Genomic DNA, 14783 nt, shown 5'->3' on the forward strand with positions numbered 1-14783 from the left:
TAACTATAAAACCTTTGGAAAATGATGAAAGAAGACCGGATTTTGCTGGACAAGGGTTAAATTATAGTCTTCCTTTGGATGAATTATGCCTCCATTAGCCTTCAAAAGAGCTTCACCTTCTTTAGCCTCCAACACTTAGCAAAAATTTGCCTCCAATCTACTAGATTTCGCTCCTCAATTTGCTCCTCAAAATCGCACCTAGAAGGAATGAATGAATGATTTGAAATTTGAAACAACACTCCCCCTTTATATAGGGCACTCACCCTAATCCCTTCAAGGCCGACCTGGCAAATAAGGGGCAAAGATAAATAATTTTTTTTTGAAAAGGTGGCTGACTTGCCTATAAAGGCATAATAATGATTTTGAGAGCTCATTTTGTTATTTTTAATTTTTAAAATTAATTTCAATGCCTCCAAGGTGGATTTTTTAATTATTTTAAGGCCTAAAAATTAATTTATTAAATTGCCCATGCCTTAATTAATGTGAATTTAATTCAACCTCCCAAATGTCTTGAATTTAGGTAATTTAGTACAAATTGGACAATATCAAGGTTGGATTGAGGCTTAATGAAGCTTCCTGATGATTTCGCCCTGGACCCTCTGGAAGGGTCAGGAGCGATTTTTTATTCTAGGCCATAATCCACCTTAGTTTGATCATTGAACTGTTCTAAGGCAATCTCCAGGATCCATTTCCTTCCATCACTAGGTTAGTTCATCAAAATTTTGAAGGAAATAGTGCATTCTAGGGAATTTCGCTCTGGACCCTCTGGAAGGGGCAGGAGCGAAATTCATAATTGGGCTCAAAATTTTCATTTTCAAAAGTTCAAAACCTCTTCAAGGCATTCCAAATAGGCTTTTCACTGAATTCCGGGCTTTGTTTCATTCAAATTAGGAGGAAAAAGGTGATTTTAGGGTTTTTCGCCCTGGACCCTCTGGAAGGGTCAGGAGCGATTTTTCCTCCTTAGGCTTACTCCTTCATCAACTTTTGTCAAATCTTTCACTCATAGCTACGCAATGTTCTTCCTCATTTAATCCACCCAAGTTTGACTTGATCCTACAAGGTAAAATAGGGGTTTTTCAAATTTTTGCCCTAGACCCTCTGGAAGGGTCGGGAGCGATTTTCCCTCTCTGGCCTAGAATCATCAAGTTTTGAAGCAAACAATTACTCATTAATGGTCTTAAAGGTCATTTCTACCTTAATGCATCCTTGCCTTAGCAAAAACTTAGAAGGAATATGTTGATTTTATGATTTTCGCCCTCGGCCCTCTGGAAGGGTCAGGAGCGAATTTTGAGTTTTAAGCATATTCCTTCATGCTTTTAACTTCAAATCACTTCTAAGGCAAAGAACATCATGCCTCTCTCCCATCTAAATCATGAATAGCAAGATTTTGTCTTAAATTTGCACTAAAGAGGGAGAGTTTAGAAATTTCGCCCTGGACCCTCTGGAAGGGTCAAGAGCGAATTTCTTCCTTGGCTTCAAAACTTGCATTCATGGCAATCCATTTCCACTCTAGGGCAATCCAAATGTCGTTTTAAACCCATGCCTAGGCTTAGTTTCGCTCAAACTTTGGAGGAAAAGATAGGCTTTAGGATTTTTGCCCTGGACCCTCTGGAAGGGTCAGGAGCGAATTTCCTTTTCTAGGCTTGGTTGCTTCTTCTTGACTATCCCAATTATCTTCAAAGGACAAAAGATACTTCCTCAGATTCATTCAAACCATAAAAAACCAAAAATTGTTTTAACCTTGCAAGAAAAAGGTGATTTTTAGAAATTTCGCTCTGGACCCTCTGGAAGGGTCAGGAGCGAAATTCACAGTTGGGCTCAATTCTTCCACCTCTTGATAATTTCCTCCAACCTTAACATATTCTTAGGGGCAATTCCTTCTGAGTTTCATCTTATCCCCCACTTGGTTTAGCCAAGTTTGATAGCAAAAAGGTGTTTTTGAGAAAATTCGCTCTGGGCCCTCTGGAAGGGTCAGGAGCGATTTTCACTATTTTGACCAAAATCCTTCATTTTTTCACCTTGAAGCTTCTTTGCTAAGTATGATTTCACCTTTTATTGCCTAGGAATAAAGTCTCATGTCCAAGGAAGGCCAAAAAAAGTGATTATGAGGAATTTCGCTCTGGACCCTCTGGAAGGGTCAGGAGCGAAATTGCCTTTCCTGGGCAGAATCCTTAATTTTCTTCATCTCCAAACATACCTAAAGGTTTCAACATGCTCTTTCCACCTTTCATCATGCCTTTAATATCTCAATTCGACCAAACTGAGCAAGTAATGCCTCCCATAAAGATTTTCGCCCTGGACCCTCTGGAAGGGTCAAGAGCGAAAATTAGGTTTTAGGCAAAATCCTTCATTCTTTCAAGTTGAAACTTCCTTAGGAGGCAAAAGGGAGTCGTCCTTGTTTCATTCATGCCCAAAACTTGACCTTTTTCATTGCAAGATGAGGGTTATTCAAAATTTCGCTCAAGACCCTCTCTGGAAGGGTTAGGAGCGAATTTGCCTTCCTTGTCCAAAACTCATCATTTTGCATGCTTCCAAATCTTCAAATGTATCAAATGATCCAATCTTTCCTCCAAGATGCCCTGCACATCACAATTTAGCCAAAGTCAGTGAAAAATAAGCTCAAATAAAATTTTTGCCCTGGAACCTCTGGAAGGGTCAGGAGCGAATTCCCTCATTCCAAGCTAAATTGCTCAGTTTTTAAGTTTCAAACCATTCCCAAGGCAAGGTCAGATCATTTTCAAGGCTAGGAAAAGGATTATCAGTTGACTCCAAGTAAGAAATGGTTTTTAGAATGAACTTCGCTCTGGACCCTCTGGAGAGGTCAGGAGCGAAAATCCTCTTTCAGGCATCATCTTGCTCTCCAAAATCGATCAAATCCCTCTGTAGGAAAGAATACATAAATTCATCTTCAAACATGTCAAAACTTAGCCAAAATTGTGAAGGAAATCCAGTCTACAAAGAATTTCGCCCTGGACCCTCTGGAAGGGTAAAGGCGAAGTTGACATTTTCAAGCCCTTGATTCATTTCATTCTCCATTTAACCAAATCAACTCCCTTTCTTCACTAACCACGCTTAGCTGACTCAGACTCAGAAACAAACAGGACCTTACCTAAAAAACCTCCTTCAATCTAGACCTGACCTGAGACCTATTCATCCTGCCCCTGACCTAACCAATTTGACTCTCCTGAAAGGCACGTTTCAATCTGGCAATCTTGAATCTTCAGGTAGACGAATAACAATCTTCCAAAATTTGACTAGACTTAGCTTGAAAGAAACCCAAAACGAGCTTCCAAGGTTTAGCCCTAATCCAGCCAGCCCATACAGACCACTCACTCACTCAAAAAAACCTAAAAGCAGAGAGAAAGCAAAACCAAAAGCAAAAGAGGGGGTCCCCATTCTAATGGGGCGATGTGTGAAATGGTCACAACAGAAGGGCACAAAGATATTTGAATAAGGCGTTGAAGATATTGAAAGTTGCAGGTTGTGGTTTGTGGGAGAGAGCAGAGGTCAATATGAATGGCATTATTTTTGTAAAGTTATTATAATGTAACTGTTGTTTTGAAATTTGTTTAAGTAAAATTGTTTCATGTTGCAATCTAAGTTTGTAATAAGAACAGAGAGTCTATGTTCTGTTCATGTGTGTTGAGTTGTGTGAGTTTGTAGCTCGTGCGGAGGTTTGTTTGTCATTGCATCAAGGATTTGGAATAAAATCGGTTGAACTGCAACATGCTTGTGTGGCTGCTAAACCAAAACAAATGCATAATTTTGGAGAACATTAAAAAAAGAGGATGTCGGGGACCTTCCATTTGTGCCCTTCGCAGGAACAATGAAGAATCTTCTAATCACCTCTTTTTCAATGTCCCCTCTCTGCAATGATATGGAGCTTATGGTGGAATATCTCGAATAGAACTAGAATTATAGCTCCCTCCTTGTCGGAGTTTTGGGATAATATGGACAACCCCCAGCTGCAGCATCTGTCCTTGTGGCATGGGATATTGGACCTAAATTTATCCTTTAGCAGATTTAGCTAAAGCAAAACCGAGGCATCTTTCAAGAGTGTCGAAGTATACTTATGCAAGTTTGGTATAAGATTAGGAATATGCTCATAGAAACTATTGAGGCCAAGATTAGCATTGATGAACCTTTGTCTTACTGAGATGGTCGTATTCCTAAACTCCTAGAGTTAGTTCCCTCTTAGCCATACAAACTAGCTTGGTCATAGAATGCAACCTTTTCGGAAGGTGGACAGGTCTAGTAAGTGGAGGATGGCTCTGCTTGTGGTAATCCAAGTGTAGCAGGGATTGGTGGAATTGCTCGAGATTCTAAAGGCTCTATCCACTTTCTCTCTCTTCCTATATGGGATCGCATACAAATAACCAGATGGAGGCCTGGGCCATTCTTAAGGCATTGGAAAAGACTAGAGTGCTAGGATGGAAGAAGGTTGTATATGAGATGGATTTTTTGATCCTAGTTTCCTTGTTAAATAAAAAGAATTTGCAAGACTCCTCATGGAGATCGGCTCAAGTGGTTATGCAAATTCTTTTTGTGGCCACAAATTTTGAATCAATATCATTTGTCCATATCCCTAGAGAGTGGAATAAGGTGGCAGATTGCTTAAGCTAAATGGGCCTCGGAAGAGGTGTGTATTTAAAATGTTTCTAATTAGGGAGGGTTGGCCCAGAATAAAGTCCAGTAGATACTTAAAACTATCCAAAATGACCAGTTAGAATAATTGTTTGGTGTTGGTCAAGGGTAAGCCCAGTAATGATGGAAGATTTAATATCATTCGATATAATGTAGAGTGGTATTGTAGGAATCCTCGGTGGGTTCCTCTTCTTTGGTTTGTATAGATGGCTATAACTATCTGGAAATCTATTTGGTGTGTTTAACACGCTTTTGTTAAATAAATTATATTTTTACCCTTCAAAAATTAAAAATTAAAATGAAGACACCAAAAATTGAGGGTATGGAGACAAGGCCTTGGCCCCCATTCCTATACTGGATTTCCCGTTGACTATAATGTGTATCTATGTCTGCGTACATCTTTTTCTCCGCTAAGTCTAACTGATCTGTTACTTACCTTGGAGAAGACTGCTCTTCCATCAGACATTACAGTCTTTGTCATAGAGCAGCATTTCTGTTTTAGCTGAAAAGCCGACCAGCTCTTCATATCCCCTGGATATGGATCCATTGTAAGTTAACTCCTCTGCCACTGCATTAACACGAGACCATTTTGTTTAAGGGGAAGAAGGGCTGGGTTTTGAAACCGGGTCAATGATTAAATAAGTTCTCCCTCTTACTTCTAGACCACAGCTAAAGGGAAATGTGTAAATATAACATAGAGCACATTCAAGATTGACACGTTTCATCAAAATATGGATTAATGATCTTCCATTCCATTCATTTGCATTTCACAAATACAGCTGGACCAGCTGGCAGAATCCTCTTTTTCTCTTCTACTGATGAAAGGACCTTGTATTGTGAGTGCAATTTTTGACAACAGAATATGGAAAATGCTATCCAGAGAACAATCGATCATCCCCGTTACTCACAATCCAATTATAGATTGATTACATCATCATACATACATTACACACAGAGCGAAAGGTATTAGAAACAGCTAGTCTTCTGCAAATGTAACTGTAGCCGATACAGATGGAGATTTGAAAATTTCCCAATGGAAACACAAGTCAACAACAAATTACAGATTGCAATAGAAATGGGTATTACCTGATATTCAATATCTTTTTCTGTAAAAATGTAACGGAATCCCCACTTCACAGAATGCAACAAGAACCCAACGCCTGAACTTCATCACGACAGTAGATGAGTCCAAGCGAGTCAGCAACTTTCCTTTTAGCCCCTAAAGCAAATGGGCCGGGCTCCACCCAGTGGGAAGGAAAGAACATTGTAATTTTTGAATATATAATAACCCAAGTTAATGAACAACTAGGGTGTATGGTCAAATAGGGTATCTGAAAAAGTCTGTCTGTCTCCCGAAGCATCTGAATTAATTATTAAGTTTTTGGTTGGGTACATATGATAAGTCATGTGATTGAACTGCATACCAGGCGATAGACCTGCAATCATTTTCGCCGATTGCCTTCAAAAGAAGGTGTTCATTGGTATTTACATGTAATTAGTGTCTGGAACGAAGAGACTTGATAATATGGCGCTTTTAAATATGTCCAAAAATATTTTGTTTTTCATTTAATTTTTAAAAAAAAACTGAGTTATTTAAAAATTAGCATATCTATCTTTGGTGAAATATATGTAAAGCATGAGGGAAATCTTTAAATGAATAAAAGAAAGATTTTAAATTTACCTGTTTAAAGCACAATTTTACATTTAAATCATTTTCTTTAATAAGAAACATAATAACTTTTATTTAATTTATTTAAAATATAGAAACATCTTTAATCTCATTAATTAATTATTCATATAATTTATTCTTTCTTGATATTTTATTTTAATTTATGTATTTATATTTGATACAAATTTAATTATTCAAAAGTTATTTAATATATAGACAATTACATATATTTATATAATTAAACTATTGAAACATAAAAGAATCTTTTGAGATATACAAACATAATATGTCTTTATTTAATTTATTTAAAATATAGAGACATTAGCTGACCAAAGAGCCCAGTGAATGGGTTTTTGGTTTTTTCGTTGGCTAGTCTATAGGGATCATTTCAAGTAATTTTTTTTTTTTTTGGTTAATATTTGAGTGATTGAATAATAACAATAATGTTATGGGTTAATAGGTATATGGATATCCAACTACAATGTGAGTAGTGTCATGTTTCACCCAAAATAAAACTAGCATACCTATTTTTAGAGGAATATAGGTAAAGTGTGTCAGAATATATCAATTGTTCATTATTTCACTTAAAAAATTAAAATTATATTATAATATTATAATTAATATTAAATTATTATTATAATATGATATTGTGATTAATATTAAATTATTAATAAGATATGATTATATTATTTTTATATTAAAAGCAGTGAAACTAGGGTGCTAATACTTTCGACAAAACAACCCATAGGTAGCTTAAGCAAGCTATTAACATCACATTAACAACATATTAATAGTAACCCACTCATTAATATTAGAAATAGTCTGAAGAGTTATAAATTAAAAATAATAAAGTCTTAAAGATTTTGAAACAAAAAAACCAAAAGACCCCAAAAATAGCCAACATGGGGCTAAGAAAAGAGATCACCCTAGTCCTCAATGAGGAACTTTAAAAAATCCTTGTACTTTTTGTCCTTATCTCCATCTTTACCTAGCTCCTTCTCCTGCAACAGACAAAGCATGGTGGCAAACCTATGAATCACCTTCAAGTTGAATCTTGAGACACTCACTAGCTTCTTTTCAAACTTCAAAACATTAACCTTCAACTCAGAGAGTTCAACAACAGCTACATCACATTTGGTGCAAATGTGGGAATTACCAACTTGGTGGGCATCTTCAATCAAGTCCATCGAGGCCATCTTTGTGTTTTCAAAGTGATGAGATTTATTTGATTGGCTACTAGTAGTATACTCCAAGCTTTCCCCTTCCTTCTTACTTTCTTCATAGTCTTCCTCTATATCAAGCTCCTCCTCATTAGCATCCACATTCAACATCTCCTTACCTTTAGCCATGGGCCGACCTGCAAGTGTATTAGATCTCCTAGGGTCGAAATCACCAAACATCTTTAGTCTCTTCATCATTGTTATCCTGAGTTGTATCCTCCTATGTGTCAACCTCCTCAATTCGAAATTGAGTCAATTTTTTCTTCTTTTTTAGTCAAGGGAATGGTTTGTTTCAATTTTCCTCTTTTACTGATGTATGAGCATCCATAATATGGGCTTAAGGAATATTTAAAGAGCTTCAAGTAGTTGATGCAAATAGAGGGAAGATTTAAACAACTTCAAGAATCTATTGCAAAGAAATCAAAACATAGATTAAGAATATCAGGTGAGGGTAGACTTTTGGTCTCCTTCTCCAAGCAAAACAATCATAATTAAAGTAATAAATTGCAAATTGAAAAAATATACAATACGCCACAATTAAAGTCAGAGGAGGGCATCGAATGAAAGTAAAGATACTCTTTTTGAAAGTTTATGCGATAGAAGTCTCTTTTTGAAAGTTTATGCGATAGAAGTAGAAATGACGGGAAAAGAAATAATAAATAATGAAAACATAGGGGATTTGACTTAGATGAACAGACACAGGGAAAATACAAAGACTCGCTATTTTAAAAATTATAATTTAGAGGAGCTCAGGGAGTTCGCATTAAGATTGTTAGGGGAATGAGTGGCTTAATTAAAAAGTATCACTCTCCACATACGCAAGTAAAGAGAGCAATGAGAGAAAAATATTGTGCAAGAGAAGAAGAAAGAAGACTTTAAATTATAGAGGCAAGAGCTAAAAGGAGAGATAAGAGGTGAAAGTATAGGCACATCTATTAGTGGATCAGATAGAAGGCATTAAAGAAAATGAATAGACATCAAAATTGTAGTCTTCAACAATCCAAAAATTCAGTGTGGACGATTGTGAGGAAGAGTCAATGTGGAAGGTGAAGCCACACTAAGAAGAGATGAACAGGGGGTACAATGGAGGAGATAAGAAAATAAATCACGCAATAGACAAGGTATAGAGAAGTGTAGAAAGAGGAGAGGGTGAATGGGGAGATTGAAGACAAAGAAAAAACTTAAAGAGCGTGTGACAAATTAAGTAGAAATAAGTGCAATAAAAGAAGTGAGTAGGAGTGAATGAAGAGGGGGGGTAGTGAAAAAATCCAAGAAGGGGCATAAACATTGAGTAATGAGTCTAATCCACCTAGGTGCAAGTGGATGAAGTCAAATTATGTTGCAATTTGTTGATGCCTTAAGCAACATGGAAGATAATAGGATAGGGGTGTAGACACCTAAAATTAATATTTGATTAATTTAAGCCTATCAACATAATTAATTAATTTAATTGTGTTATCCTTATTCCTCTCAGAATCAATTAAATCTAATTTAATTAATCCTGTCACTATTGTCCAATAATTAATTTATCAAATAAATTAATTATTCCCCTGTTCCTCTAAAGTCCCCTCCAATAATCATTTTCTCTAAACCCATTCAGTTAATTAATTCTAGTTAATTAACCTGGTCATGTGATTCCTACAAATCACTTTTCCTAATCTCATAAACCTAATTAATCCTTCTAGAATCTCTCATAATCATGCTTATCATTATCCCTCAATTTTTAATTCCCACTCATGTCACATCAACATTGAGTCTCTCAAAGAAATTCAAATTTCTTTGAATCCCTCAATGCATCCTTATTTTGGAATTTTTAATTCCTCATATTTGAAATTCAAATTTCTCCCCCCTTTTTCCCAAGGAATTTTATATTCCTGTTTATTTTCCCAAGGCACCCTTGATCCATGCCTTCTATCTAAAATCAATCTCAACCCTTCATAATCAAATCAATCTTGGCCCTCCATTGGCCTTCTCCAATCTATAAATTGGAGCCTATTCTCCTCACAAATGATCCACTTCTCATGCATTGTTATGCTGCCTATTTCTTCTCTCATCCTATTCATAATCCTTTATCAAATTCATGCATCCTTGATCTTTCAATCCAAATCCAATCCAACAATCCACTTACCTTGTTGAGCATTTGGAGAGCATTCCACATTCGTCAAGAAGGAGCCCATCTAATCAACTTGAAGAGAGGCGCTAATCAACTTCATCGAAGGCTCAATCCGAGGAAGAGGTAAAATAGCAAAGGTATAAAATAATCTTTTGATGTTTTATGGTTTTCTTGTTTATTTCATTGTCATTTTGATCATTTTACCCTTTTAATTTGTTTTCCCCTCTTCATTATGGCACGCCCGATGGGACCCATGTCCCGAATTTAACAAAAATTTGAGTTTTTTTTTAAGGTTTCTCGCAAGTTCACACTTCAGCGCGAGCATAAGCGCATCGGCGCGACCGTTTTTTAGATCAGCGCGACCGCCTGCTAATCAGTGCGACCGCATCAAATTTCAAAAAAATTATGGCGCCTCACTATTCTTCAGCGCGACCGCCACGCAAATTCATCTATCTCCTCTTCTTCATTCTTCTATCTTCTCACTTCTATCTCTTTTCAGGTTTTTGCTTTAGCGCGACCCCTCTGCGATTAGCGCAAGTGTTTTGTGAAAAAAATTAAATTTGAATTTTTGGGCGCTAACTCTAGTTGTTTTGACGCGAGCACCCGCGCATCAGCGCAAGCGCCTACTAATCAGCGCGACTGTAATTTTTTCTGTTTCTGTTATCTGCTATGTTTAATACTAATATTCTGTCTGTTAGCGCGACCGCTTGTGCATTAGCGCAAGTGTCTGCTAATTAGCGCGACCGTAGGAATAAATCAAAAAAAAATAAAATTAAAGAGTAAAATTTATTCTGTTTTTTCGTCATATCTTCTTTATCTTCACTCTATTTTCCTCCAAACTTCACTATATCCCCCACAAATTCATTTTGTGCATTTCCTTCCTTGAGGGCCTTATCCCAAATTCCACTTTTTGAAGCATGAAATCCCACATTTCTCTATTTTTAGGGTTTGCCATAACTTCTTCCAGTTTTATCCAATCACCTCCAAATTTTTTCATATTGTCTATCTCCAATTTTAGCAAATTCATGCTGCTAGTTTGTGCCTAGGAAACCATCTTTGCATCCTTACCATGTCAAAGCTACTTCTCATCCATACTTAGCCATATCATCCTCCAATCCTTAATCCATCACATCCCTTTGTGCACAATGTTGGAGAGACAACCACATCAAGCAATCTAGGAGCAAATCAACATCATGTTGGAGGCATTTGGGCACACTTCGACTTCATCCAAGCTCCATCTAAGGGAGAAGGTAAAGGTTGTCAAGGTATAAGCATATATTTTCATGTGGTTTGATTCATGTTTCATGTTTTACTATGTTTTAGTATTTTGTTTGCATCCTAACCATCTGGATTCACCTTGCTGCATTTTTACCATCTTCAAGGGGCATGAGAGAAGAGGAATGTGCAGAGAGATGAATAATGGTAAGTGGATAATAAGCAAATTTTAAAGATTTCAAAATTACAAGAGTTTGTGGAGAAAGAATGATGAAGAATATAGAGAGAGATTAAGAACATAATAGTTTAGAAATTGATAGGTGGAGAAATAAAGAAAAACAACAATTATAATGTACATTTAAAAAGACAGAAATAAAAAAATCAAGAAGAATGTACACAATAACAACACACAAAATTATGTGATTCACCCAATATGGGTTGTGTCCATGGAGAAACAAGTCATCCATTATTTTTATTATCGAATGACATGAGTTACAAACTAGTAGCAATATCCATTATTTTTATTATCCAACAACATGAGTTACAAACTAGTAGCAATATCCATTATTTTATTGCAAACCAATCACCAACACAATCTGTTGTATGAGTTTCTATCAAAAATTCTTATTGCTGCCTCAAGATAACTTTTAACCTTTCATCACTCAAAAAAATTTGGTTTCATACATTTTATTGTTTACAACTTAAAAGATAACTAATAATAAAATGATAACCAATTTATAACATCATTCTTGTAACACAATTAACATATTAACATCCTTCCTACATCGCAAACTTACTGCATCCTTCCTGCAATCGTGAACTTCCAGTAGCACGATTGTTGGAAACTTGAGGTGTGTTGTCATTGATGTCAAACTTATATGGTGTTATCTTTGATGACATACTCTGTGTTGTTTGTAATTGTGTTAAGGTAACATAAGTGAAGAGGAAGTTAGAGTTATTCAGTGGTACGAATGTAGTATATGGTCTAGAAATAAGTTTTTAGATGTTGTTATGTTTTTTGATGGTGATGTTGAGTAAGTATGAGGTATTTTTGGAAGGCTACAGTACTTGAAGTTACAATATGCAAGAAAGAGTATTTATTGCCCCTATGGAAGAATGCTTTGCATTCCTTTGGTTCTTGATGATGATGGCTAGCGATTTTGAATATAATGTCTACATTTTGTGGGCGTTGTACTATCATGTTTTCAAGTCCTTAGTTGCTCAGATGATAAAGTTGGTTGTTGTGGTTTGTTGATAGTGAGATTGGTTCGGGGAATGCTCTGCATTGCTCCACTGTGTTGATTCAAGTGTTGCGACTTGGAGGACATGTTCATATGGTTTGTGTAGTGTTCCAAATCAAATTTCTAGTGCTGGTTTGATTGACAAGTGAATTTATGTTGTTATGTGTTATGTGTTAGGTGTTGTTAGTAGTGTTGGTATCTGACTAACTTAGTTGATTTATCTTATTTGGATCATACTCTTTTGGATATGCTTTGGAGGTTTAATTAAAATGTTTATATGGGTCTCACTATGGCATGTGTAGATCCACATTAAGTAATTTGCACTTGTTAATGTTTTTGGGTGAACTGGTTAATGTGCTACATTATTTATCTACACGTTACATTAGATGTCAACTTTGGAGGATGTGCTAGTATGTGCGGTTCATTGGGATTGACTTAGGAAGATGTATTTGGGTCCTCTTTATCTCCTATAGTGGACCACATTATGGGATTTTAGTTCGAGTGGTCGACTTTATGTAATTCATGTATATTTTGTTAGTCTCAACCGATGCTGAGAGGGGAGGGGTGAATCAACACTTTACCTATTTTACTCAATTAAAACTTTTAACTCAAGTTTGCACTAACTTAACATTCATCAATATAAATAATTACTGTAGATGAATATGCATGCATGAAAAGATACACAGTGACACCAAGATTTATCTCATGGAAACCCAAATGGGAGAAAACCATGGTGTGAGTAGGAACTCACAAAATTTGTACTCTTCTAGAGTACGCCCGATGAGGAGCCATCCCTGTTAGGAGATTACAAAGACACTGTTAGGTGTCACCCGGTTAAAGGATTTTGATTAAGGTCTATTAGTGCCTTTACTCTGTTAAACGTAGCCTTGTTAAAGGTCTTAGGATCATCAATTAAGATGACACCCGATTAAGGGATTTTATAATAGGACCTGTTAAAGTCCACCTGGTTAAGGGATTTGAGTTGCAATGGTTAGAAAGCAATAGAAAGATGATTTGCTAGATTAATTATTGATAGCTTGATCAGATCACAATGAAAATCATATTCTATCTGCACCGGTTGTGTCTGCTCTGCACAACACCGGTTTCCTTCTTAAACCTTTGGCTCTACACTCTGTCGGTTCACTGATCCTCGGATCTTCACTCTGCTAGTCCTCTATCCCTTGGCTCTACACTATCGATTTATTGATCCTCAGCTCTTCACTTTGTTCTGCTCCCCCTGTGTTCACTTTTACATATCTCTTTTCACATGAACAACAACTTCATCCCAATGAATTAAGTGAATTTATTAACCTTTGATTATGTCGCCAAATTTCCCTCCAAAACATCAGATTCAAAATTTTGTTACCGTGCCATAAATCACTCTCCAAAAATCGTTCCAGGAATCTCTGTCAAAATAGTTGTTCATGCCAATAAGTTCGCTAGTTGATTGGAGAAGATTGCCAGTTTAACTGGATGCTAACTGAACGTTACCAAGTTTATCGGTTATAGACTCTACCGATGTACCGATCAAAATCTACCTATCTGATTACCTCATGTATGACGATCTGTTCATTGCTTAGCCGGTTGACCTCTTATGTGTCGGTCTCTCATTGCTTTTCTATTGACCTCCTATGTGTCGGTCTACTCACTACTTGCCAGTTGTCCTCCTGTGTGTCAGTCTACTCACTGCTTACCATGTCTACACACTGCTTAGTCGGTTAGCCTCTGTATACCAGTCTACTTACTATCGATAGACTGTGAAGACTTGGAAGATGATGTTTCCAACAATGACAACCATATCATTCACCGGTCATCCAAAATGCACCAAAATACTAACAAACTCCCCCTTTGGCATTGGTGGCAAATACTACAAAAATGTTTCGATTCTGGCCCCTGTTTCTGACCCCTGTAACTCACAATGTAAAAATCTCCAAAACTCCCCCTTTTATCATCAATGGAAAAGACTATACAAAATAATTTGTCAAAGTAAAGCAAAAAGCTCCTTGAAATTTTCTTGACCTACTTTCAAAGAGGATTCCCATGAAGATTTTACTTGTTTCATGGTTGTGAAGTGTCCATGCATAACTGCAATAAAAACCTCCATATCATCAATTGTCTTGCAGTCAGGTTCACTTATGAGGTGTTATGCTTCTTTAATATTCATTTGCATGAAGTCAATAATTGGTGCCAGATAGAACTGTAGCTCTAACAAACTAAGACCTTGTTTGTCCTCTTCTTCTTTCAACCTTTTGATTTCATGATTAAGTTGTTTGACCTTGCCAGTAAAAGTTGATGCTGAACTGGTAAGAGGATCAAAAGAACTTATCAAATCTTGAATTTATTTTTGAGTCTAATTTCTTTTGTCTTCTAAATCTCTGATTAAATCGGTAAAACTTGAAGATTTGACCAATAATTGACCAACTTCCTGAAGTATATTTTTGACTTCTTATGTTTGAGTGGAGAGGGCAACTTTTCCAACTGATATTTGTTCCATTAAATTTTCTCCTCTCTTTGATTCATATTGCCTTACTGCAACCTTCTCTAGATCGGTTGCCTTTGAACCGATTGTTGTAACAAGAGTACTCAACTGATCAATGATGGGGGCAGTATCATCAACAACAATGTCAGGAATTAGGTCAGAGAGAATTGTCTTGGCAGAATTGAGAATTATTGCCTTCTTT

The 14783-nt window shown here is 36.4% G+C and overlaps 1 protein-coding gene across 2 annotated transcripts in view; it reads right to left on the reverse strand.

The window, feature by feature from the left end:
• The window catches only part of LOC131079719 (uncharacterized), a 93048-nt gene extending 86927 nt beyond the window's left edge, over positions 1-6121 (reverse strand). Inside the window, exon 1 of one of the 2 annotated variants that reach the window (XM_058017742.2) lies at positions 5731-6121. Coding sequence is in view for 1 of the 2 variants with exons in the window: in XM_058017741.2 (XP_057873724.2) it covers positions 5081-5191 (111 nt within the window). In the remaining variant the exon portion in view is untranslated. Of the gene's footprint in view, positions 1-5080; positions 5208-5730 lie in introns of those variants that run through there. The other variant, XM_058017741.2, reaches the window with a different exon arrangement.
• Between the last annotated feature and the right edge of the window lie 8662 nt (positions 6122-14783).

Source organism: Cryptomeria japonica, chromosome 1 (genome assembly GCF_030272615.1).
Source record: "Cryptomeria japonica chromosome 1, Sugi_1.0, whole genome shotgun sequence".
In the NCBI taxonomy this organism is placed as follows: domain Eukaryota; kingdom Viridiplantae; phylum Streptophyta; class Pinopsida; order Cupressales; family Cupressaceae; genus Cryptomeria; species Cryptomeria japonica.